Genomic DNA, 23,113 nt, shown 5'->3' with positions numbered 1-23,113 from the left:
TAAAAAAATCCCCCCAAAAAAACAAAGGAAGCAAAGACACGTGTTTAGCTTCTCGGCGGAAGTGATTAGGCATTACGATACAAGACAGCAATTTCCTCTACGCACCTTCATTTTGTGTCTTGGAGTTCATTGGCAGCAAGCGCCGATCCCTTTGGGACGATACCGAGGAGTTACAACTTGCAGCTGAAGCGCTTTCCGGCGGCGTTCGTACTGCGCGACCCCTTTTTTAGCGCTCGTTCCTCGACTAAAGCGGCTAAAGCGAGGCGTCGATTCTCCGCACGAATGTCCTTTCGGCTGTAAATGACAACGAACCGTACTGTTCCCTTGAACTGTCGCTGATCATGCGGGGAGCGGTTGCTAATCCGGCAACCTGAGCCATTTCCTGCAGAATGTTTAATGTCCGGTGAGACGAGTGGAGGACGTGAAATATACAGCCGTTTGTAAATTCTTTTTTTTTTTTAAGTACGCATGGAGGCCCGCTCGCTCGCAGCGATGGATGCTGTGGTTTTTTTTTTTTAACAGTCGGGGCGCGCAGAGTTCAGAAGGTAAACTCCTCGCTCCGACGAAAGTCGCGCCGAGCCGGATGTCAAAAGTAGGAAGGCTTGTGTGACGACATGTTCTTATTCGATATGCAGTGATCCTGTAACAGCAGCACCTCGTATTCCAGATTGCCACTCTGAATGGCGGGTTCGGGGATCATCAGTTGGGTCTGTTTTTGAGGCAGCACCCCGTTGTCCAAACCGGTTTTTACTCCGTCCAACTCCAGCTGAGAGGGCTCGCAGTCCAGGTCTAGATGCCCTTTGGCCCTCTTCCTACGGAGGTAGCATATCACGCCAACCGCTGTCGCTACGAGCACGAGCAAGAGCAAGATGGCGATCGCCGGCACGACCATGGTGGTCAGCTTCTTGTCCACGATGGCCCCCGTGACGCTGCCGTTTTTCTCGTCGGCGGTGTGCGCCTGGGTGCAGACGCTGTCGATGCCGCTAGGGGCGCCTAGCGGACTGGCGCATACGGTGTAGGTGGAGTTTGGGTGCAAACCTCTGAGTCTGTACTCCGGGTACGACGCCGGCAGGCTGAGCTGCATCGGCCTTCGATCCGGCCCGGACAGGTTGCGGTAGGTGAGACGGATCCCGCGAATGTACGGCCGCAATTCGATGTAGCGATGGAGATCCAGCAGGATCGACGTCGAGGTCGCCTGACGAGAGCTGATGTCCGGTGTATCCGCCGTTACGGTAGCGATGGGGGTTTTAGCTTCCGGTAGCTGGGGTTGATTTGGGTTTTGGAGTTCACAATACATACCGGAGGTGCCTTGCGGACACGTGCACTCCACCTGGCCGTACTGGTCCAAACGACAAGTGCCTCCATTCAGACAAGTGTGAGAGGGGCAAAAACGCTGCTCCTCATCCACGTCCACGCCGATGCTACTCGTGGACGCAGTGTCGGGAGGCTGCGGGTCGTCCCCGTCGTCGTTTATCGGGTCGTCGCTGGCTTTGGGGATTTGGACGGCGACGGTGGTCGTCTGGGCGGTCGTGACCGGAAGGGGCGGGGCGGCGGTTGTTTTTACCGTGCTCGTGGTGACTGTGGTCGTGGTAGGACAGCCGAAGTCCCTGCGCTCCAGTCTCTCCAGTACCTTTCCGGCATTGATAGGAGGGAAGTGACAACGAGTCTCCTCCGTCCTCTCCAAGATGACGTTTTGGGTTCTGAGCCATTTCGGAAACCAGGCCAAGGTGCAGAGGCAGTTGAAAGGGTTCTCCGCAACTTTGAGCTTTTTCAGGTGGGGGAAAAGCTGGGAAAACTCTTCGGGGAGACCTTGCAGACTCAGGCTGCTGATGTCCAATTCCTGCAGCTCTCCGAGATTCTGTAGGTCCTGAACCAGAAGCGGACCCATGGGGTTCCCGGCCAGGCTGAGGTATATCAATCCCTGGGTCTCCCTGAGCACCGTGGGAAAAGACCTGAGCTGGTTTTCTGATACGTCCAGTTCGTGGAGGTTCCTCAGACTGCCGATGAGCTCCTTGCTCAGGCTAGTCAGCCCCACGCCACCTAATTTGAGGGACTCCAGATTTGGGGTCTGGAGGTCTGAAGGCCCCAGGGAGGGCAAGACGTTGAATCGAAGGTCCAGCAGCAGCAACCGGGGCATGGAGAGGGTCGGTAAGGTCGTGAGCTGATTGCCTTGCAGTTTGAGCTCCAGCAGATGCTCCAATCCAATAAACGCTTTGGGGTGAATGGTCTTGATGGTGTTACTGTACAAATAGAGACGCTCCAGCTGTGCCATGCCCTGGAAGGCCTCCTCTGAAATGTGACTCATTTGGTTCGATGACAAGTCCAGGTTTCTCAAAGACGTCAGGGGTTCGAACACCCTATCGGGAAGGTCTTTCAGCTTGTTTTGACTGAGATCCAGCATTTCCAGGCTCTCCAGACCGTCAAAGTCCTCCGTGGACAAACTCTCGATGCCATTGGCAAAGAGGTAGAGGCTCGTTATGGACGGAGGTAGTCCTTGCGGGATGGTGGGCGACTGTCTCGGGAAACACAAGACGGACTCCGGCGTGGCGCAGGAGCAGTCCTTCGGGCAGCCGCCGGACGAGGCCCCGTCGGAAAAGAGGAGGAAAAGCAGCAAAGGCAGCGGTGGAGGGACGGAAGCCGTCATGATGCGGACGCCTTCACTCGCCCTGCCCGGCCTGCAACGATACAACACAAGAAGAGTCACTTCGACGCGCATCCGTGGAGAAAAAAAAAAAAAAACAACGACGCGCAAATACCGTTTTAGGCGCTAACAAGTGTGTAAAATACACGCCGCGCCGTCGAATTCCTAAACTAGTTCCTTTTGGACAAAAAAAAAAACAAAACAACAACCTCACAGGTCCGATATTGATTCAGTGTGTGCTTCTTGAACGTGTTAAATGGAGTGAGATTACTACCAGAGCTTTAACTTTGCATAACCGGCGATCAAAGACGGCCTTTTGTCCCAGGCTCCCGCAGACAATAGGGGCCGTGGCCGTCACCTCAGACTTCAGAGGGAGCTCTGCATTAGTCAGGGGAAAAATTGACACAGTGGCATCCTGCCACACTTTTCTGGCCAAAGAAGGGCCACATTCTTCCTTCAATGATCTGTGTAATAGATAGTGCTGTGGGACGCCAAAGCCATAGTTTCCTTCTCTAATGTTCCACACAGAGCCACCCGTACGTATGCTTTTCTATAAACCCACGACACCCGTTTTCTACATCGGACGTTCTCCCCCCGGCACGTCGGGACGTACGTCAACTCGCACCCGAGTTCCCCCGGGGCGGTCGTATCAAACGTTCGCCATCTCCCAAAAAAAGCCACCGAAACCATGAAAGGCATCAAACACGCCCTCGGAGTGATTGGAAACAGCGCTTTTGGATTCTCCGGTTTCAAATAACCATACCGTGTCAGCTTTGTGTGGCTGTACGTCTGCCGTGCTGCACGTGGCTGCACATCTGGGGGTGATTTACTTTGTGGCGTTCTCAACTCCGAGACGAGCTCCACTCGCCGATGGCCCGGAGCCGCCCCCCCCCCCCCCCCTCCTCCCCGACCCAAGTTATATAGTCGTAATATAAATTACACATTTTATATATTTTCATAATGTGGACTGACGGCTGTTACTACCTGCCAGAGCGGTATCTGTAATACTGTAAAATAAACAGTACAGGGGGGGGGGGGGGGGGAGGAGGGGGATGTGATTACTGTGATTTGAACTCATTTCACCTGAGGCTAAGCCTGGAAAAAACAAACACGGCAGCGTTAACGCGGGACCCGAAAAAGGAGGATGATGGAAAGGGGAGGAATTAGCGGAGATAAAGAAGAAACGAGCTGCTGACAAGAGCCTGTGTGGCAGTTTGTTATCTCCCGCTAGCGAGTCGAATGACCTCGGGGGCAAGAACCAACATCTCTATCTCTACGTGATTCATCTTCTCCAGACAGGTACACTCTACCTGTGTTTTCTTTTCTTTTCTTTCCTTTTTTTTTTTTTTAACCTCTACGGAATAAAACGAGAAGCCTTAATCTTCGCCGCCGCGCGTTGGATCGATTTTCTCAAATCTTTTTAAGTACGACTGGAATTACGGGGTTTCTATTTCGCGTCGTTACTTGAATTTATCGCGGTAAGTAATGATAGTGAAAACATTCAGACCCCCGCTATCTTTAGGATCGGATATTTATTGCACCATCATGGACCGTCTGCGGTTCATCTTCGGTGCCGGGGGAGCCGAGTTTAGGGCCATAAAAGGTGCGCAGATACCTACACCAGGGGCGGCTGAAGCCGACGTGAAGCTTTATGGATATGAAGTTTACAAGATGCAGGAAGAAACATTCGTTCAAGGAAATAACCTCCACCAGGGGAACGTCTTGGTTAGCATTAGCACAGATCGTAAGGGACCGGGGTTGGGAACGGAGTGGGCATGGAGGTGGAAGCTACCATAGCGTTCATGTTCTGCATGGCGGGAATAATAACCACGGCCTGTCAGATGGATTCAAGTGTTTTTATTTCCTGACTGCTCTGCTTAGCCGCGTGAAGAACCTTGTTAGCGGTTAGCTAACTCCCAACTTATTTTGGCTAAAATGTCGGCGCTCCTGCAAAACCTCTACGGAGGAGCTGGGACCTCTTCATCGCTCCACTTCTCACCGGTTCTGTCCAATTTGTCGCGAGAAAAACAGCCGACCAGTGACCGCAATAGTTCCTGAAACATCAAGTATGCCGTAATGGGCGGGGCTTATGAGCTTCCCACCAACCGGAACTGGAGATAAAACGGTTCACGGTTCCTGGGTCCCAGGATGCACAAAATAACAGCCGTGTTCCTGGAAAAGGTTCTTGGATCTGCAAAAAGTTCCTCCAGTGCACGCTAAAGGAGCTAATGCGTTCTGGTTTCGCCGTCACGCCAGAAACGCCAAACAAATGGGCAACTCAGACCGGCTCAAAACCGTGTTCATTTCTCGCGGCGTTCCGGTTTTTACCTCATAAAGAAAAGCCTCTTAGCTGTCGACGCCGACGCCGAGAAATAAATCAGTGCAGTTTTGCTCATTAGCGTCGATACCAACCCTTTAATAAAAAAACAAAAAAAAACAACAACAACAACAACAACAAAAAAAAGGAACTTAAACCAGATGCTTTTAACATTTTAGGGTTTTAAAAAAACATATCGAATTCCTTTCCCGTCCAATCTCCGAAGCGACTGACGACGTCAGGGGTTTCGAGACGCGTCCAAATTAAAGTGAACAAAGGGGTCGGTATCGGCTCATCACAACGAGATAACTGCGTTATTTGGCTTCTCGGGGGGCGGAACTCGCTCCCTGAAACTCCTGAAACTTCAAACTCCTTCTTTTGTGTAGATTAAAAGTAATCCTGGCATCCGCGCTCCGTCCTCCTGCCAACACGTTACTCTTATCATCCGGATAATAAGTTCAGACGGACCCGATGTTGAGCCGCCACGCCGGGAGCCGATAAATTGACCCGGGTTAAACCTCCAGACTCGATTCAATCAAAGCGGCCGCCGCTTTTTCGAGCCTACCGGCCCGTCGTGTGGATCCGTGTAGAACGCACAAAAAGGCGCCATCCGTGAATGGAAAATATTTTCCGTCTGGTCGGGCGATTTCGTTCCTGGCTACATCCGAATTGGCAGCAAAGGTGGCGAACGAAAGTTTATTCCACCGTTTGCTGTAAGCGTCTGCTAGAAATCACTCAGACAGTTATTATAGCGTAAAAGATTGCTTGCGATGAAGCCGCAGAGGGCTTGTAATAAATCCCAAAGCATTTCATTTATTGGACAGGAGGGGTAATAAAACTTTTAATTGTGGTAATCAATAAGAAATTGCAGTTGCAATTTCAACAGTCAACCAGAACTGTTTTGGTTTGAGGCTTTTGAAACAAAGAGGTGCAGAAGGGGAAACGAAGGCTAATCTGTGTGTGTGTGTGTGTGTGTGTGTGTGTTCATATGTGTGTGCGCAGAGAAAGGGAAAACATGGCTTTGTGAGGATATCGCTGTGTAACACTATGACTCATTCAATAGTTAACTTGTCAATGACCACTATAACAACTAGCCAGATTATGAAAAAAAAACCCAAATGTTGTTATTTACATTTATTATAGTACATTTATACTTTTCATGAGTGATTTCATAACAAAGTTTGCTAAACAAATATTCAATTCAATATTCAACAAATAGCGCAAGTGGCAATAAATTGTGTTTTTCTCTCCCTTAAACAAAAAAAGTATTTTGTGCCTCACACCTACGGAGGGCTGACAGGGTTTGTCAAACAAACGACTAAACACTCAAGTGTTGCAATCAGCGCTAAAATAAACATTTCTCCGTCACGAAAAACCCTCCCCGATTTTGGACCTTTCCACTTCCACCTTCTCTTCCGGGGTCACCGTTGCCGTCAGCGCGTGGAAGACTTGCCAAAAAAAAAAGCGAGGCGTGTAACCGAACGACGGCGAAAAATTGTTTCCTGGGCGCTGAAACCGGCAAATAATAAATAAAAAAGACGGTTTTCCCTTTGCCGATTTAAAAACCATTCCTTTCGGTACGTACGAAGCAGACACGAGCGCCGGTAGATTTTTTTTTTTTATCCCCCCCGACATCTCAACGCGGCGGTTCCACTGAACGGGTTGAAATGTTTATTTTAGCGTGCCTCATTCCAGCCTCGGCCCGGCACATCTGATAACCCAGCGGGGAGGAGGAGGAGGAGGAGGAGGTGGTGGGGGGATGAAACGCGGCGGCCGGGTTTTGGTTTAGTCCTGCTAGATGGCAGATAATTCAGACGTAGATAAGTCTTCTCGTGCGTGGAAAGTGACCCGCGCGGGTCTTTTAGCGGCGGGCGAGATAAAGGCCGATCACGGCGTCGCTAACGGTGTCGCTAACGGCGTCGCTAACGGCGTCTCCGCGGGGGCTGCGGCGCTGACTTTGTTTTCTTTTTTGAAAGGCAGTGGAGGTGGACTGCAGCAGAAAGACAGGCTTGTCAAGGAGGAATGCCCCCTCCCGTCTGGCCTTCCTCCTCTCTTTGAGTTGTAATTTCCTCTCCTCTCCCCTGTGCGCTTGTCGAGACATTCCTGGGACAGGCAGCAGCTGAGCTCGAAAATGCGCGATTGACTGTGTCATCGGTTTGGCATCCAGGCATCGACGCGAAGTTTTTGGAGTGTTTGAAAACCTGACCGGCCGACTCGAAGACGGTGGTCCTTTTTTTTTTTTGGGAGGCGAAACGTTACGAGACCCGTCCGTCAAACGTTTGCATTCAGGACCGCGATTTATAACAATCTTGTTGTGATGAAGAGGGCTTGAAGCACCAATATTCATTCATTCATCATCTGATCGCTCTGGGTTTTCGGAGGCCGGAGCCAAAACCAGCTGTCATGGAGCGCGAGGCGGGTTTATAGAGACTTATAAGCATTCACTCATTCATTCACACGTCAAAAACATCCAACCATTCACCCTCTCATTCACAGGTTAAAGTAATTCGCTCGTTCGTTCACGTCATACAGACGTATCACCATTAACATGCCATATCAAAACACGGCAATTCATTCATTCATTCGTCATTACAGAAACAAACAACCACTCACCCTCTCATTCACACCTCATATGGAGACGTACTACCTTTCACACATCTTACAGAGACACGGCATTTCATTCATTCATTCAAGCATCCGTTCACACGTCATACAGAGACGTGCAACCATTCACCCGCTCATTCACACCATAACAAATTAATTCATGCATTCATTTATCCATACATCACGTAGCAACATATAACCATTCACCCTCTCATTCTCACATCATATAGAGACATCCAGCCTTAAAATAAAACTCACCCATTTACTGTAAATTGTAATAATTTAAACCGAAATAATTTATCTGTATATATATATTCATAACTGTGCAATATTTCATAACAGCTACATGTACAATATTTTTTCACTATAAAGTGTCTTACTATAAAGTGTCTTACTTAAGACACTATAGTTTATTTGTATTTTTTATTCTCCCCTTTTCTCTTATTTTTCACTATTTATACAATTTTTCTACTATTATCTATTATTGTTTTATAATTCTTGTAACTCTGACACAACAATTCCCTTCGGGATAAATAAAGTTGTTCTTATTCTTATTATTCTTATTTACTCGTTCATTCCCACGTCAGAGACGTACAACCGTTCACCCTCTCAGTCACAGATCATACCAGGACATCCAGCAATTCATTCTCCCATTAATACGTCATAAAAAGGCATTCATTCATTCATTCATTCATATGTCATTTAGGAACATTTTACCATTCATCTTCGCATTCACATGTCACGTAGGGACACACAGTAATTCACTTGTTTATTCACTCATATAGAGACATTCAGTCATTCATTCATTCATCACTCCAACATGTCGAATATAAAACCATTCATGCTTTAATTCACATGTCCTATAGAAACGTTAAGCCATTCACTCGTTCATTCACGCGTCATAGAGACACACAGCCATTCATTCATTCGTTCATCCACGTCATACATAGACATCCAACCATTCACGCGTCCGGACAGTTCAGGTGTGTTGGACTGAGTGAGGAACCCGGAGGAACCACGTGGAGAACACGTCCTCCTGCATCAGTAGCAGGATCCCCCCCCTCCGTGCAGTTTCGGGCCCGGCGACGGCCCTGGTTGTAAGTTATAAGCGAGGCACGCCGAGGCGCCGCTGATGGATGCGAAGCGTCACCTCTTCCCCGTGTTCCCATCCCTTTTTTTTTTTTTTTTTTTTTCCAGCGTCAGCGGAGTCCGCGGCGCAGCTGGACCCCGTTAGCCGTAATCCGGCGGGGTTTTCTGTCAACATGACGGAGGGTTCAGTTGGGATGGGGAGGATCGGGGCGGCCGGATTTTCGTTGAATATCCGCGGATGAAAGGATTACCAAAGGAAGAATATCCGGAGGTGGGAAGAAAACACACGCAACAAACATATCATTTGTGCAATCGTTCCTTCGGTGCCAAAACCCTGATTTATGCACATAAATACGACATCTAAATACGCATGTTTATACGTTATGTGTTTATTTACATATCTGTAACTTTATTTTTATGTATTTCTTTTGATTTTTACCGTTTTATTTTATTTTATCATATTATTCTGATTTCTTATATTTTTTGCTATTTTTTATATTTATATATAGAGTTCTAATTTCATTTTTTTTTGAAGGATTTCAAGCAATAGGACTTATTTTCATGACACAGAGTGCAACGAAATTTGGAAATAGCAGCTCTCAGGTTCAGAGGAATCAAAAACAGACACAAACAACCTTAAAATCCAGGACACAGCATAACAATACTAACACATGATAGGAAGACAAAAGTCGATACAGATGGAAGGCTGTTTCAAGAAAGACGGGAATGCATGTGTAACATTTTGGATTTGAATGAGAATTAATTCAGAATTATTTCACATTCATGAGTAGTTCCATTTGTTTTACATTACATTTTGTCACATTTATACTGTTACATGTGGCCCTTTGAGGACAACCATTATGAGTGTGACACCCTGATCTAGAGGAATAAACAGTTAAATATGTGGAAAGAAAAAGTAAAGTAAAAAAAGGAAAAATTGGGTTTATTGCACTGTTTTATACGAGAGGATCAAGTGTTCAGGGTTTTGCCGAATTTAGCGTGACGACCGTTCCGGGGTAAAAAATGTTTTTCAGTCTGTTTGTTCAACAAAAAGCAGTTTCCCCCTTGGGGATCAATAAAATATTCTGATTCTGATAATATCAGATGCTACTGCTAGGATGTGCTTAGCATTAGCTAACCCGTCGCTAGCTAGGATGATGGTAGTAGCTTCTGGCGCTAGAAGCAGTAGCGCCGTTCTGTAGTTTCTCAATGCGCCGCGCAAACGAGACTTTGCAGCCTTGCAGCTTTGCGTCTTTACAGCGTAACACACACACACACATCCGCAGCGACGAGTCGCGTCTTTTTAGCGCGAGTGCTCGATGAATCAGCGGCGCAGAATCCTGTCAGTCTGACCTTCTTATCCGGCTCCTCGGCCTTCTCCTCCCACCTAGTTAAGGATAGCTGACGGAGGGCGTAACGCTGGAACGGTAAGCTCCTCCGGTAATGTCAATAGAGATAGCGGTGTGTTGAGGAATGGGAAAACACGCTCGTTTTTGTTTTCCCGTCAAACTGGACGGGTTTGTCGCAAAACCCGAAACCTCGACTGCGATTCAACGGTGGGGTTTTTTTATCGCGGAGCATCAGATTCGGGGTTATTGTTTTCCGCCGCCGCTCGATCTTCTGTATCCTCTGTTGTGACTGACAAAGATAAGACGCCCTATTTAACGCGGACACACACCCAGCTCCGGTTACTCGCACACACACACACACACACACACCTGAAGCCTGCCGCTATGGGTTTCCATGACAGGTGGGTGAAATCCAAAACCCCCGGAGTGTGTCGGAGTAAATGATGCGACTCGAGGCGGACTGGACGTCTGCGTCCGTCTTAACCTCGCCTCCAGAGGTCAAACTCTGGATTTTTTCTCCCGAAAAAGGAAACAGCCGAGTCGCCGCGCATCTTTTGCCGTGAGCTGAAAACATGTCGAATGCAAAACCTCCTTTTTGCAAATTTTTTCGATTTTGTGTTTTTTGCATTTGAATGGTGAGGAATGGGACGGCTCCACATTTTCAGTCTATCTGCAAGATAATCCCGCCCTTTCTTTTGACATAAATGTCACATGACAAAACTCCGATGTGCACAATGAAGCCGAAAAAATTAGGAAAAAAACACATCTGCGGTGGTGTCAGTGGTAAAAATCATGTATTTTTACATGCTATGTCTACATGCTATGTATTTTCAAATTATAACATAGAACTATAGTCCGTGAACAATAGAATATTCTTGAATATCTTTAACAAAGACCATACTATAATCAAATGAAATGTGTTTTTTTTTTTCAGATAGGAGGTTTTGCATTCCAGCCATTGATACCTCTTCACCAAGTACTGCCCTGCTAATCGCACTAATAAAATGATTAAATCACTATATGCATGTATATGGTTCTGAAACGGCTATTTGGTTGACAGTCACTTCTGACTTCCGACTACTGCTACTTTAGATCTTCGGTGACTGAATTACACTTCTTGTAATTTGCTTTGGATAAAATCATCTGCCAAATGACTGGAATGTCATCTTCATGTCTAAATTCATATTAATAATAATGTTTACACTCTTCCTATCAGTACATATCTAAACATGCTAATAGTTGCTAGCGTCTCCTCGCCACTTCTCCCTCATTCTCCCTCTGCGTTGCGCTTTAGGTTTTCATGCCGTAAAGCGACATGTCTTCCTGCGCTCTGTCATCGCCGCCCCCCCTCCCCGTCTGGCCGTCGGAGCCAGAGAGTCACCGAGGTCGCCGTCAGGGTCCACGTATCGGCCGCAGATCTTGGGGGTGGTTGGACGAGGCTCTCATGTTACACAGCGCGCCGCTGACAACCTCCGCTTTCATCTGTTTTGTGTCTCCGCGCCTTTTGAACCCCCCGCGACTTTACTTATCCTCTGACAAATCTGGTATTGTCGGGCGTCGCGGCACCGTCTCCGGGTCGCCGGTGACCCCGGGGACCCGTCATGTCTGCCGGGGCCCTCGGGAAAGAAACAGGAAGGAGCGCGTGCGGCGCGTTTCCAGCCTCGTGCCCTTTAGCCTCGTAGCGTCTGGACCAACCGGTTCCGTCAGTGCGACTCGAGCCATGAATAATCCGCGCACGCCGACACGGATTCCGCCTCAGCCTCGTCGCCTGACCTCCGCCAAAAAAACAAAAAAAAAAAGCCCTTGAGTTTTCCCCCATTTCGACGATTTTATGTTACTTTACGGCGCCACGTAAGATTTCTTAGAACAACCAAACCCGCTTCATCTTGCACTCTGCCGCTGGCCCGTCAAGAGCATCTTGAAAGTGTGAACCGTCGCAAACAAAACATCCGAAACTTTTGAGACTTTACATTCTGGTTTTGTGCCAGATACGAACCAACGCCGACAATCATGTGATTGACATCAAACCGGCCTGCGTGCATGCAGGTGTGTGTGTGTGTTTGTGTGTTTGTATGTGTGTGTGCGCGTATTCGAGATGCTTCGGGTTCCAGCGCATGTGATGACTCAAACGTACGTAGCAGCATTCTTTTTGGGCCTCACTGGCCGAGGTATGCCATCACTTGGATTCCGTACTGTCGTCACGGCAACGGACCGAGGAGTCAAACAAGCACGTGGAAACGGATTATACTATCGTCGGATAAAGTCGACTGTATTGTGATCTGTAGTAATTGTCGTCCGAATGCGTCAGTGACGTGCAGTCAGGGGAGGCAGGAGAGGCCGTGCCTCACTTACCGATGTTGGAAAGACAAAAATGTCAAATGAAAAAAAAAATGAAGCGGTTCTATTGATCAGTGATTTGCACTGTAAAAAGTATTTTTCATTTAAGTTCACCTGTTTGTTTTATTCAAAATGGCTGGATTTTCACATTTACTGTTCAACACGTGTGGTGAGGCCATCGACTGTTGAGCCTCAACGTAGATTGCGCAAAGACGACTGACTGCCGTCAGGCTCAGCACTATGGCCATATTTCTTTCTCTCTGCATGTCGCAATTAAAATGTTTACACACTTTTGCTATATGAACTACATTTACACTTTGTCAACAACTGGATGTGTTTTACTAGTTTCTTGTGCTGAGCGATCATAAACCAGCTGCGAAGAACCACCAAGTGAGGCACGCAGTTCGTCTGCCTCATGGAAGGGGGCGGTCGTGACCCCCTCGGCTTATTTGGCGAATGAGAGTAGAGTTCATAAAAAGTGATGTCAATCAGTTTAGGAAAAAAAATATATATATATAAATATATATATATATATATATATATATATATATATTTTTTTTTTCCCTAAACTGATATATATATATTCTTATTAGATACTAATTCTTGACATAGTTGATTGACTTGGAGTTACTTTGTGTTGTTTAAGTGTTCCCTTATTTTCTTGAGCAGTATATATATATTTATATATATGTATATGTATGTGTGTGTGTGTGTGTGTGTGTGTGTGTATGTGTATGATATAAGCAAAATATAAATAGTTTCACCTTTAGAGAATTGAAGAATTTCCCTTATGGGCATCAATAAAATGTATCTTATGTTACCAACAAGATAACCTGGAAAAATTGCATTCTCTATATATTTTTTGTGTCTTGCAATGCAGTTTTTGCATATGCAGGCAGCGTTACTTGTTCTTCAGGTCTCCTCCTCCTCCTCCTCCTCATCCAAGAGTTACCGTTCGTGATTTTTCTTGCCCCGCCGCCCCGCGGGCATTTTCCTTTCACAACATCCATGACATGGGCCGCATATGCAAGATAAATGGGAGGTGGAGATAACCGCTGCTGATAAGGATGTCACGGAGGAGTGTGTTGTGAAACCTTTCCCTGTGCGGCGCCAGCTCCCACACACACCGACAGCACTGTTCTCCACGGCCTTGGACTCCCTGAATTCAGCCAACGGCAAAAAGAATCTTTCATTTTCTTTAATTTTTCGACGGCGGACGTTTCTTCTCGCCCGCGCTCCGCTTCCAACGTGTATCGGAAAAGTTATTGAGAAGTGGAGTTTTGCAGTGGGGATTAGCCTCCTTCTCCTATGGGGAACTTTTTAGTGTTGCTTAGGAAGTGAGGGTGCACGCTGACGTGCACCTTAAGCTCCACACCCATAATCAAACCATCGAAGAAGGAGAAGAAGAGGTGGAAGCTGCCACGGCGTTCTTGGAGTAAAAACCAGACTATCAGTTTTAGCTCCTCCCTGCAAGAACCCCGTTAGCCCGTTAGCCGTTAGCTAACTTCAGACCTGTTCTGGCCAAAACGTTGACGTTCCCGAGCTCGGACCTCTTCGTGGCTCCATTATATCCAAATTTGACGCAAGAAAACTGCTGATCAGTGACCGCGATAGTTTTTGAAAATGCCGTGAGAAGTATCTGGTAATGGGCGTGGGTTCTGAGCTCCATGCATGTACGTCCTACAGAACTGTAAAAAGTCCTCGCCTCAGGGGAAGAAACTAAGATGGTTCCTCTGCTGTTGAATGCACATTTTTGTCCATTTTCTGTCAAGAAAACAGCTGACCAGTGACCGCAATAGGTTTTAAAAATGCTAACTAGCGTGGTTAAGGAGTTCCACCAAACACCTACAAGCGAAACCGTAAAAGCGAGTCGAACGCACCGAGAAACGGCCTCAATCCCGAAAAGGTTCCCGCTCTGAGAAAGAAGCTTTTGTGACGGCGTGTACCTGCACGTCCCGAGCCGCTTCTGTAATCCCAGCTTTGATTAGCGGGCCGAGCTCATTAAAACAGGTGAGCCGTGACGTTTCATTGAAGATAAAGACGTCAGTCAACAGGCGCCTAATAAGAACATCATCGCAGACCTTCAACCCCGCAATTGGCGAGGAGCAGGTGTGCAGCCCCTCCTCGCGTCCAGGGAGGGGGACGGAGGTTGATGGATAACCCGGTGAGGCTTTTTTTTTTTTTTTTCGGATCCAGGGAACGACACAAACGCCACCGCGACCGGCCGGCCGAGACGAGAACCCGGCGCCGCTTTCCCAAAAGGCCGCAGGCGGTCACCTGGTTAGCGGCGCCTCGGCCTTATACTTGCCTCACTGTGCAGCACACCTAATTACGCTTATTTTTGTTTTCCTGTCATTGAGAACAGGCTGGTGTCCTCGTTTAACCCCGGCGGGTCGGTTTCACAGATGCCGCCTGCGCTGCTGTGGCATGTGTGTGTGTGTGTGTGTGTGTGTCTGCGGATTGGAGAACCGGTGGAACGGATGACGGTTTGTTGTTTTAAGACTGTTTTTTTTTTTGCACCATTCTTCCTTCAATCAACACGTCGTACGTGCAGGGAAGGTTTGAACAGAATGAATGAATGTCCAATGTGTGTTTTAGTGTTTTAGCAATATTGACGTTTAAAGATGCACTTATATAAATCTCATAACAGCCAGCAAGTGCTGTGATTTCATGTTTATTGATTTTTCTTCTCAGCTTTGTACCCACTTGTTTGTTGTCTCACTATAGGAGAGCCACCTGATCAGCCCCGATGGGTTTTATTATCTCATCCAGCATATTTCTTCCATGTTGGTTTTGTTACGCTTCCTTAATCTCAAAAAAAAAAAAACAAACTCTATTTGCTCACCGTGCGCTGCTTTAATATTTACTGAGATACGTCCCGGGTCGTACACGGAGGCCATATGATGTCAGTACTCGGATGACAAGCCAGAAAAACACAAGTTAGCACGCTATAAATCATGCTGGTGTGCACAAGGCTTTGACGACAGAGCTGCAGAGCTGGAGCATGCGTGTGTGTGTGTGTGTGTGTGTGTGTGTGTGTGTGTGTGTGTGTGTGTGTGTGTGTGTATATGTGCCCTGACACTGGAGCATTGTCCACACAGATAATAATTTACAGCTAGCGGACGTACGGACGGACACTGTCCACACATTCCTACACCTGTGGAATGCTAGCTCGCTAGCCGCCCGGAGAATTTCCTAGGTAATTAGTGAGAGGTGGCGGCGAGCTTGCAGGAGCCAAAGGCTATGCTTTTGGTCCAGCGTGTGTGTGTGTGTGTGTGTGTGTGATGTTGGGGGCTTCACCAGTGAGAATGGCCACCATTTTTTTTTGGTTTTGCCTTGAATTCTTTTTAGCCTTGTACAATTGCCACGGTAACACGGTGCAGGATGAAGGAACTGTTGATGCTAGTTTTCAACTAGCATCATCCATCCATCCTTCCACGCCACCGAGCAGGAAGTGTGCACGAGTCTCCACGAGCACAACGTGACAACGGGTGGAGGCCGGCATTCACGACTTCCTCGCAAAACAAAAAGAATCACAGAAGCCGAATCCTGAACTTAAGTTTTTGTTTTCCTCTGGCGTTTTTCGTCTTGTTCCTCCCCCTGCAGCTCAGGGGCCGGTTTGGGCTTCTGGATGCACATCTCCACACACCGGAGTGTGTTATGACACGGCTCGCGGAGTCCCTTACGCACTTTATCTAACAATACTCGTGCTGAAAACCTCTTCCCGATGTTACATTGAGTCTGTATTACAGCGAGTGGCCACATCTTATTCATAATTACACAGATTACAAATAAAACTGTCAGAGTGAATTTAATGCCTCGCTCACCCGGTGAAGACACTTCCTCCTCGGCCGCCGCTCCACTGTGCTCCAAGTCAGGACTTTATTTTTTTTCCACTACCCTGGAAGCAGAACAGCCTTCTGTTAGCCAAATATTTTGCAATATGTTTGCGAAGCGGCGTCCCTCCGCCCCCTCGCCCGCACAGACCGGTCCCTCGCCACGCGGCCAAACAGGAAGTGTTTGCTGCTAATTGGTTGCTTTGCGGCGGCGGCGAACGAGAGGGCAAGCCGGGCGCCGGCGCCCAATGATGTGAAGAATGCGGGCCGACCGCTCTACGTGCCGGCTATCGGCGGATCGAGCGTGTGGAGAGCATGTTTCCAGATACATATGCATGAGTTTTGTTGTGAAGAACCCAGATCCTGTGACGTGCCTTGAAATTCTGCAGACGTGCGCTATTCACCGCACCTTAAGCCGACCTGTGCGCGTTTGTTTTCGTGGATATTCCACAAATCGTGTTTGTTCTCGTCCGGCCGGAACAAAATGTTAAAAATCCACCGACCCGCGTCGAGAATAATAGGCCTTCTGTCGCGGCGTGTTTCCGCGAAGGCCATATTTGCTATTCTTGAACTCTTGAGTGAAACTCCGCCCGCCGGCGTCGTACCTGAAACCTCGCTCCGAGTCACCGCGCCGCGTTTCACCACTTTCCGCACCGTTGCCGCCAAAAGCTAGGCGTCTCAAGGGTCGTTTACGTGAACGTATCCGCCCGCAGGGTTCCAGGCGGAGGCCGATGCCGCCGAGGGACGTAAAAAAATTGAAATGTAAATATTTATCTCTCACGGCGCTGAAAATAGATGCGTTTCTTTTCTGCACGTCTCCGTCGGGGAACCCCCCCCCCCCCCCCCCTCCGTGACACAGCACCCTCTTCAATTTCAGCCCGGACGGTGTAAACATTGTGTTTTTTTTTTTTTTTTTGCACTTCCCCCGTCGCTTCGCTTTCGCGTGTCCTCTGTTTTTCCGAGAGCCCTATTTTTATCCGCGCTTCCCTCTCTCCTATTTTAGAGCGCTGATACGTTACAGCCTTTTGACCCACTATAATTTTCCCTCTTTCCTCTCCGCTCATCTGTTAAACATAAAGATCGCCTCACCCTCCTTCAACCCCCGGTTTCCCCACATCAACCCCCTCCTCCATCTCTATCTGTTTTCATCCTGGGGCAAAAAAACCAAGACATTGCCGCTTCAAGCGTGTTCATCAAATACAACGCTAGCGGTTTTCCTCTTGCAGCGATCAAATACACACACTTGCATGGACACACACACACACACACGTTTGAGTCGCTGTCACTCGAAGGCTGTCTGAGATCCTCAGCGGCAGCAGATAGCCGGACTATTCGCGTCCCCCACGGCCGCGACGGAAATAGCGATTGAAGTAAAAAGGGCCGAACGAGGAACGTCCGTGCCGACGTGTGTGTGTGTGTGTGTGTGTGTGTGTGTGTGTGTGTGGGGGTGGACGTGCGGCGACCTTCGTCTCAATCTCCTCAACCATATTTGGAGAGGACGTCGTCTACCGAGCTGTGAATTATTTCATCTTCCTCGCTGCAGACGTTCTCCCCGGTTCAAGTCTTATTTCCTAATTACAGTGCCGGCCGAAGCTAATTACACCTTAGATTAGGAGTCGTTCCCCCCTTCTTCTTCTTCTTCTTCTTCTTCTTCTTCTTCTTCTTCTTCTTCTTCTTCTTCTTCTTTTTTTTTCAAAAGGCAAACTGAAACGCAGCAATTTTGCGGTGGCTCTCCGGGCCGTGCATCCTCCCTCTCATCCTCGTACTGGTTCCCCGTCCCTCCCTTTCTCCCCTTCTTTCTCTCTCTCTCTCTCGATCTTTCTTTCTGCAGTCGCTTTTAGGAATCCAGGGGATTTTGGGCGTCTGCAGCTTCTCTCCGGCCATGGGTTTAAAAAAAAAAAAAAAAAAAAAAAAATCAAATAAAGCGCTGAGCGTATTTGAAATCGCTGCTATCGGTAGAACGGGACAGGAGCCGGCTTTTGAGAAAGCGTGTTTTTATGCAAGTGTTTTTGAAGTGGTTCCTCTGAAGGCATCGTCGCCGGGCCTCTTCTTCAATTTTAGCTCGGCGGCGGCGGCGGCGCCGGGGGTGGCCGGGCTTTTTTTCATTGAAGAAGCCGTCCCTTCGGGCGGGGTCCCTCTGGATCAAGGTTGTCAGCGAGCGGTACCTCGGGCCTGTTCGCCACCTGACGTCGTCGCTCAAAGAGCGCGTGCTCGGTTTTTAAACTCCCGGCCGAGAACCCGCGCCATCGCTTCCGCCTTGTCGACTCGCCTCTCGCCGCCCGCTGTGTGAGCGACCCGCACCTCCACCTCTCGCCGTTCCCTCCTCACCACCTGATTTTTTTAACCGTCTCCTTCCCGCGGGGAAGGAGGCCGCAGGAGCTACAACGGATGAGACGGACCGGAATCCCCTCGCTGTCGCCGGACCCTTTGGCACGCGACATTCAGAGGATTCACTTTCCACGGGAGTTACATTCCAAGACCCCACGCGAAAAGTGTATTTCCGATCGTTTTGACGGTATTTACAGATATATTTACCCTCCAGGAACCTCACTCAACCCTTTACCAACCGCCTTTACCAAACTGATCAACCCATCGACTGTAGCACAGTCTTATACAGTACTCTTAACACTTTTAGACATTGAAATACAAGGCAAAATATACTGTAAATGAGTGCATTAAAAATCATATTAAATGTAAATTAAATGTTATACTTTTAATGAAACGTTTTATGGCATACTCTCCATTGAAAATACTTTGCTGCAGCAGTTTATTTTCATAAAAGTCATCACCCGTTTTACTGAAGCTTAAGGTCGCTGTCTTCGTAATGTTAGCATTGCTTTTTTTAATGTAACCAACTGTAGATTGGTTGATGCTGTAATGGACACCGACTTCCTTAAACATATCCAGAAGTTTTATCTTTCTAGCAATAGCCGGGGTCTTCCTGCTATACCGGACGTTTGGGTTGATGCCGGGCGTTTAAGTATACATGGTAGAGCGTGGGGTATCGCAATAAAAATGACTTTCACAAACTAAATAGCACAAAGTGGACCAGGACATGTATGCTTGGCACAACCCGCAAAGGGGATCAGCCGCTTCTCTCCATGAACCAATGAACACGAGGAACAGATCGACATGCTCAATCAGCCAATAGCGTGCCGAGTACGGATCTACTTAGCCAATGGTATCTAAGATCTGGCGTGGGTGCAATGGTAGCAGCGAGAGTTCGCAATGCTGGGTACCTTTGTTTAACAAAGGCGATTTCATATTTATTTTATAATATGAATTTTAACTTAATTTTACTATATTTTTTTATTGTTTCATTTGTCTTAGGTTAGACTATGACAATTTCAGCACGATAACATTGTCAAAGACTCCAAAAAATGCTATATAACGATACATCCCGAGTAGCGAGGTTCCACGCGCGGAAACGTATTAACAGCTACATCCGGCTGGTTTCGATCCGCCGCCGAGCAGCAGACGCGCGGATTCCTCACTCCGGCGAGCTTGACCTGGTATCCTTCATCGCTCCAAATATAAACCGGCACACTTTGCATTCTCCGCCGTGTCAAGCTGCGCCCCGAACCGCCCCGTCGTAAAGTAAGCGTTGCAATTCGCGCGACACGGTAGCCCGAGAGAGGCCTCCGCTAATGAAGTGCGGCCGGCGTCCCGCAGCTGTCCTGTTGCGCCCGGCAGCCTAATATAAACCAATTACAAGCATTATATACTGTCGCCGACACGCCGGCGTCTCCTATAGCATAATAATGGCGGTGTGCGGAAACACGTGGCGAGGAGGCGAGCGGGACGGGGTCGTTTTCGCTTCTGGGAAAGATTATACGATTTTCCGTGCCTGTTTGTGGGGGTCGTGTTAAAGATGCTAATCGGGCCCAAGGCTTAAGGGATCAGAAAACGGTCGTTATATGAATTACCGCACGTAAGCGGCGTTCTGTGCATGTGTGTGCACACGTACGTGCACATCGGTGCTCAGAGAGTTGGCGTCGGTCGTGCGGGATGGGGTGAATCCGAAGAGGACACGCTTCCCGAACCCGTGGCGTCACGTCTCCTGATTAGACCTCGGATTACGGCTTCACTCCTGAGGTTTTTTTTTTTTTTTTTCTTCTTTTTTTTAATCTCTCAGGAATGTGCGCTCACCTCCCGCTCGTGCACAACGGCGGCTCACATCCCACAAGGAGCTTTGTGTCAAACGCCGGAGCCGATGACCTCAGGAGCTCCTCCGCGTCCAACAAGAAATCGTCCAACGCGGTCGTGACTCATATAAACCTTCTTATTTTTCGCTTTCGTGGCTTTATCCGCGTACGGCTGAGAGCGCAAAGCTTCCCCTGGGTCAGGGCAGCGGCCGGGAGTCCTTCCCTAACATCTGCACCAGCTGCAGGCCGCCTCACGTCCAACCTCCTTTCATATCAGAAAATATACACACTTTCTGGTGTGTCACGTTGCTTAGACTCGTCGTCCCCCTTATATATTTTTTTTTTTTTTAAACCTTGAAGAATTGTTTGGATTTGTGATATTCCCGGGTGGACTGCAGGGCCGGGGTTTGGCCGCCCGTCGCCCCCGGGCAGCGCGCACCCTCCGGCGGCGGAGCTCCGCCGGTGGCCCCTGTCCGCTCCTCTCCGCGCCCCCTTCTTTCTCCTTTGGGGTGGCGAAAAAAAAAACAACTTTACAAGATCCAGTTTGAGTTGTCAACTCACTTACTAATCCTCCGTTTTTTTGTTTGCTTGCCTCTTTGTATCTGGAAGCGCAATAACGTCATTACTACCGCGTCTTGAACCGGAAACGCAAAGTGCTCGCCGTAACTTTAGCGAGCGGTGTTTTGCAGAAGACTCGGGTTTCACGTTTAGTGGAGCGCAGGTTCTCCGAAGCAACATCACCGATCCTCCACTTTTTCTTTCCTAAGCAGAGGAAACTCTTACCGTGATCCTGGAAGGAGCCGCAGCCGCGTCTTGCGTCTAAATCCAAAGCCGCGCCGGCGTCGGTAAACTCCACAGCTCGGTCTTCATGGAGGAGCTTCACCGGACCTCCACCTGGAGGACTGCGCTCGACTGCTGCGTCCGCTTGGGTGCAAAAAGACGCTTTAAACACGGTGTGTGTGTGTGAGTGTGTGTGTGTGAGGTAATGGGAGGGGCGTGGAGAGCCGGGACGCACGGCGGCGGGACGCGCGTCTGCGCATTCAGCCACTCACCTTGCGTCCCCGCGCTCCCGTCTCCTCCCCTTCCAACAGGAGAGGAGATGGTCCTCCACGATCCTCCTCCACCACCTCCTCTCAAGTGAAGATGCACTTCTGCTCTGCAGAGTCCCGCTCATTCACACTGTAGGTGCATGCGTGTGTGTGTGTGTGTGTGTGTGTGTGAGAGAGACATCTCCAAGCTGCAAAAGCCATTAAACGCTTCCCAAACACCAGCTGCCTATTTCAGTTTCTCCTCAGTGATCTTCTCCAGGTCTTTCCTACCTGAGGCTATCAGACTTTTTAAATCCTCTCCTTTGAATCTGAAAATCTTAAAATTAAAAAAAAATCTCACCCACTTTCTGTAAATCATTTAAACTGTAATAATTAATCTGTATAAATGTTCATAACTGTGCAATATTTCACAACAGCTACATGCACAATATATTTTCTTATCTTTCACTTGTTACTTAAGACACTTTATAGTTTATTTGTGTTTCTTAATCTCCCCTTTTTCTCTTATTTTTTTTACTGTTTATACAATTTTTCTACTATTATTTATTATTGTTATATTTTTCTGGCACAATATTCTTCGGGATAAACGAAGTTGCTTTAATTCTTATTCTACACCGATGGACCACCAGCGCACCTCTTTACCGCCGAGGCGGCTCTTTGGGTGCAGCAACGTGCTACGCGTTTGTAAAGTATGAAGAAACTTGTTTGGTCCAGATGTTCTCCAACAGTCAAGTTGAGCTCATGTGTTTTACATAAATATTTACTGCCCCCCAAAAAATGCAAAAGACGAACCGGGGTTTTCTAGTGGAAGCAGAAACGACCGTCGGTGCTGCGACTACGGCTTTTTTTTTTTTTTTTTCCTGAAATCGCGTAAACGCATCAATCGTTGGTATCTGAAAAAAAAAAAAACCAACACAAAACGGGGACTGGGTGTAATCTGCAGGGCGGAAAGTGCCAGAAATCTCAACATGTGTGGAAAAACAAAGAGGCGGCGACTCTTCTCTCCAGAAAGCGTGTCTCATCGGCTCCAGGCCTCGCCAAGCTTGAGTTATTAGTTTAATAAAGAGCCGATCTCCGTCTCGCTGCTCACCAGAGAGGCTGGATCTTCACAAGTCCGCCGGACATAAATCCAAAAGTAAAACAATAGATTGAGCACTTGAAGTATAATTGAGTGTCTCTTTCGCGTTCTTTGCGCTCCAGCATCTTCATACCGCTTTGGGCTTTATTTTATCCGGCATTCTTATCCTCACTGGAACGTTATGTAACGTTTCACCACTAAATTCTGGCCATCAAGTATTGATACTGAACATCTTTGTTGTTTTTAAAGGCTCACTTATGCTTCAACGCCCCTTTACGTTGCCGTGGTTGTTAAGCGGTGGATCCACTAGAGGGCGGTGCGGAGTCCACTTTCGGACGACAGCAACAAAGATGGCGGCGGTGGAATGTACAATAAAAGAAAGGCATTGTGAGAATTTGCCGGGTCGTCTTCTTGCTCTTGCTTCTTTTTGCTGGTTGCACTTGAGCATACAAGGCACCGCCGCCCCTCTCGACTTCCGGTGGTACTGCTGCGTTCGGCTACGCAGCCGCGAGCAAACATGAACATTTTGTATGACTTTATTATTATTGTGGTCTCATGAGCTGGGTGGTGCAGTGGTTAGTGCTTCTGCCCCTGTCATGATTTTGGAGGGTACCTGACCCAAATGCAAGGACACTGTGAGAAGGTAGGCGCTAGAGGGGTTTATTTCA

General features: G+C 48.1%; 2 protein-coding genes across 2 annotated transcripts in view; one reads left to right on the top strand and one right to left on the bottom strand.

Moving 5' to 3' along the window:
* The window catches only part of coro7 (coronin 7), a 138,902-nt gene that overhangs the window by 77,439 nt on the left and 38,350 nt on the right, over window positions 1-23,113 (top strand). The window lies entirely within an intron of this gene.
* vasnb (vasorin b) lies at window positions 111-21,238 on the bottom strand. Its single transcript, XM_086175779.1, has 3 exons — window positions 21,102-21,238; window positions 16,165-16,238; window positions 111-2,675 (listed from the first exon to the last, which is right to left on the bottom strand). The coding sequence occupies exon 3, from the start codon at window positions 2,642-2,644 to the stop codon at window positions 587-589; it is 2,058 nt and encodes a 685-aa protein (XP_086031905.1). The 5' UTR covers window positions 2,645-2,675; window positions 16,165-16,238; window positions 21,102-21,238; the 3' UTR covers window positions 111-586.

This window comes from Fistularia commersonii, chromosome 28, assembly GCF_037954325.1.
Source record: "Fistularia commersonii isolate RoL2024-O1a breed Wild chromosome 28, RoL_Fcom_v1.0, whole genome shotgun sequence".
Lineage (NCBI taxonomy): Eukaryota > Metazoa > Chordata > Actinopteri > Syngnathiformes > Fistulariidae > Fistularia > Fistularia commersonii.
This window is presented reverse-complemented; position numbering and strand designations above follow the sequence as displayed.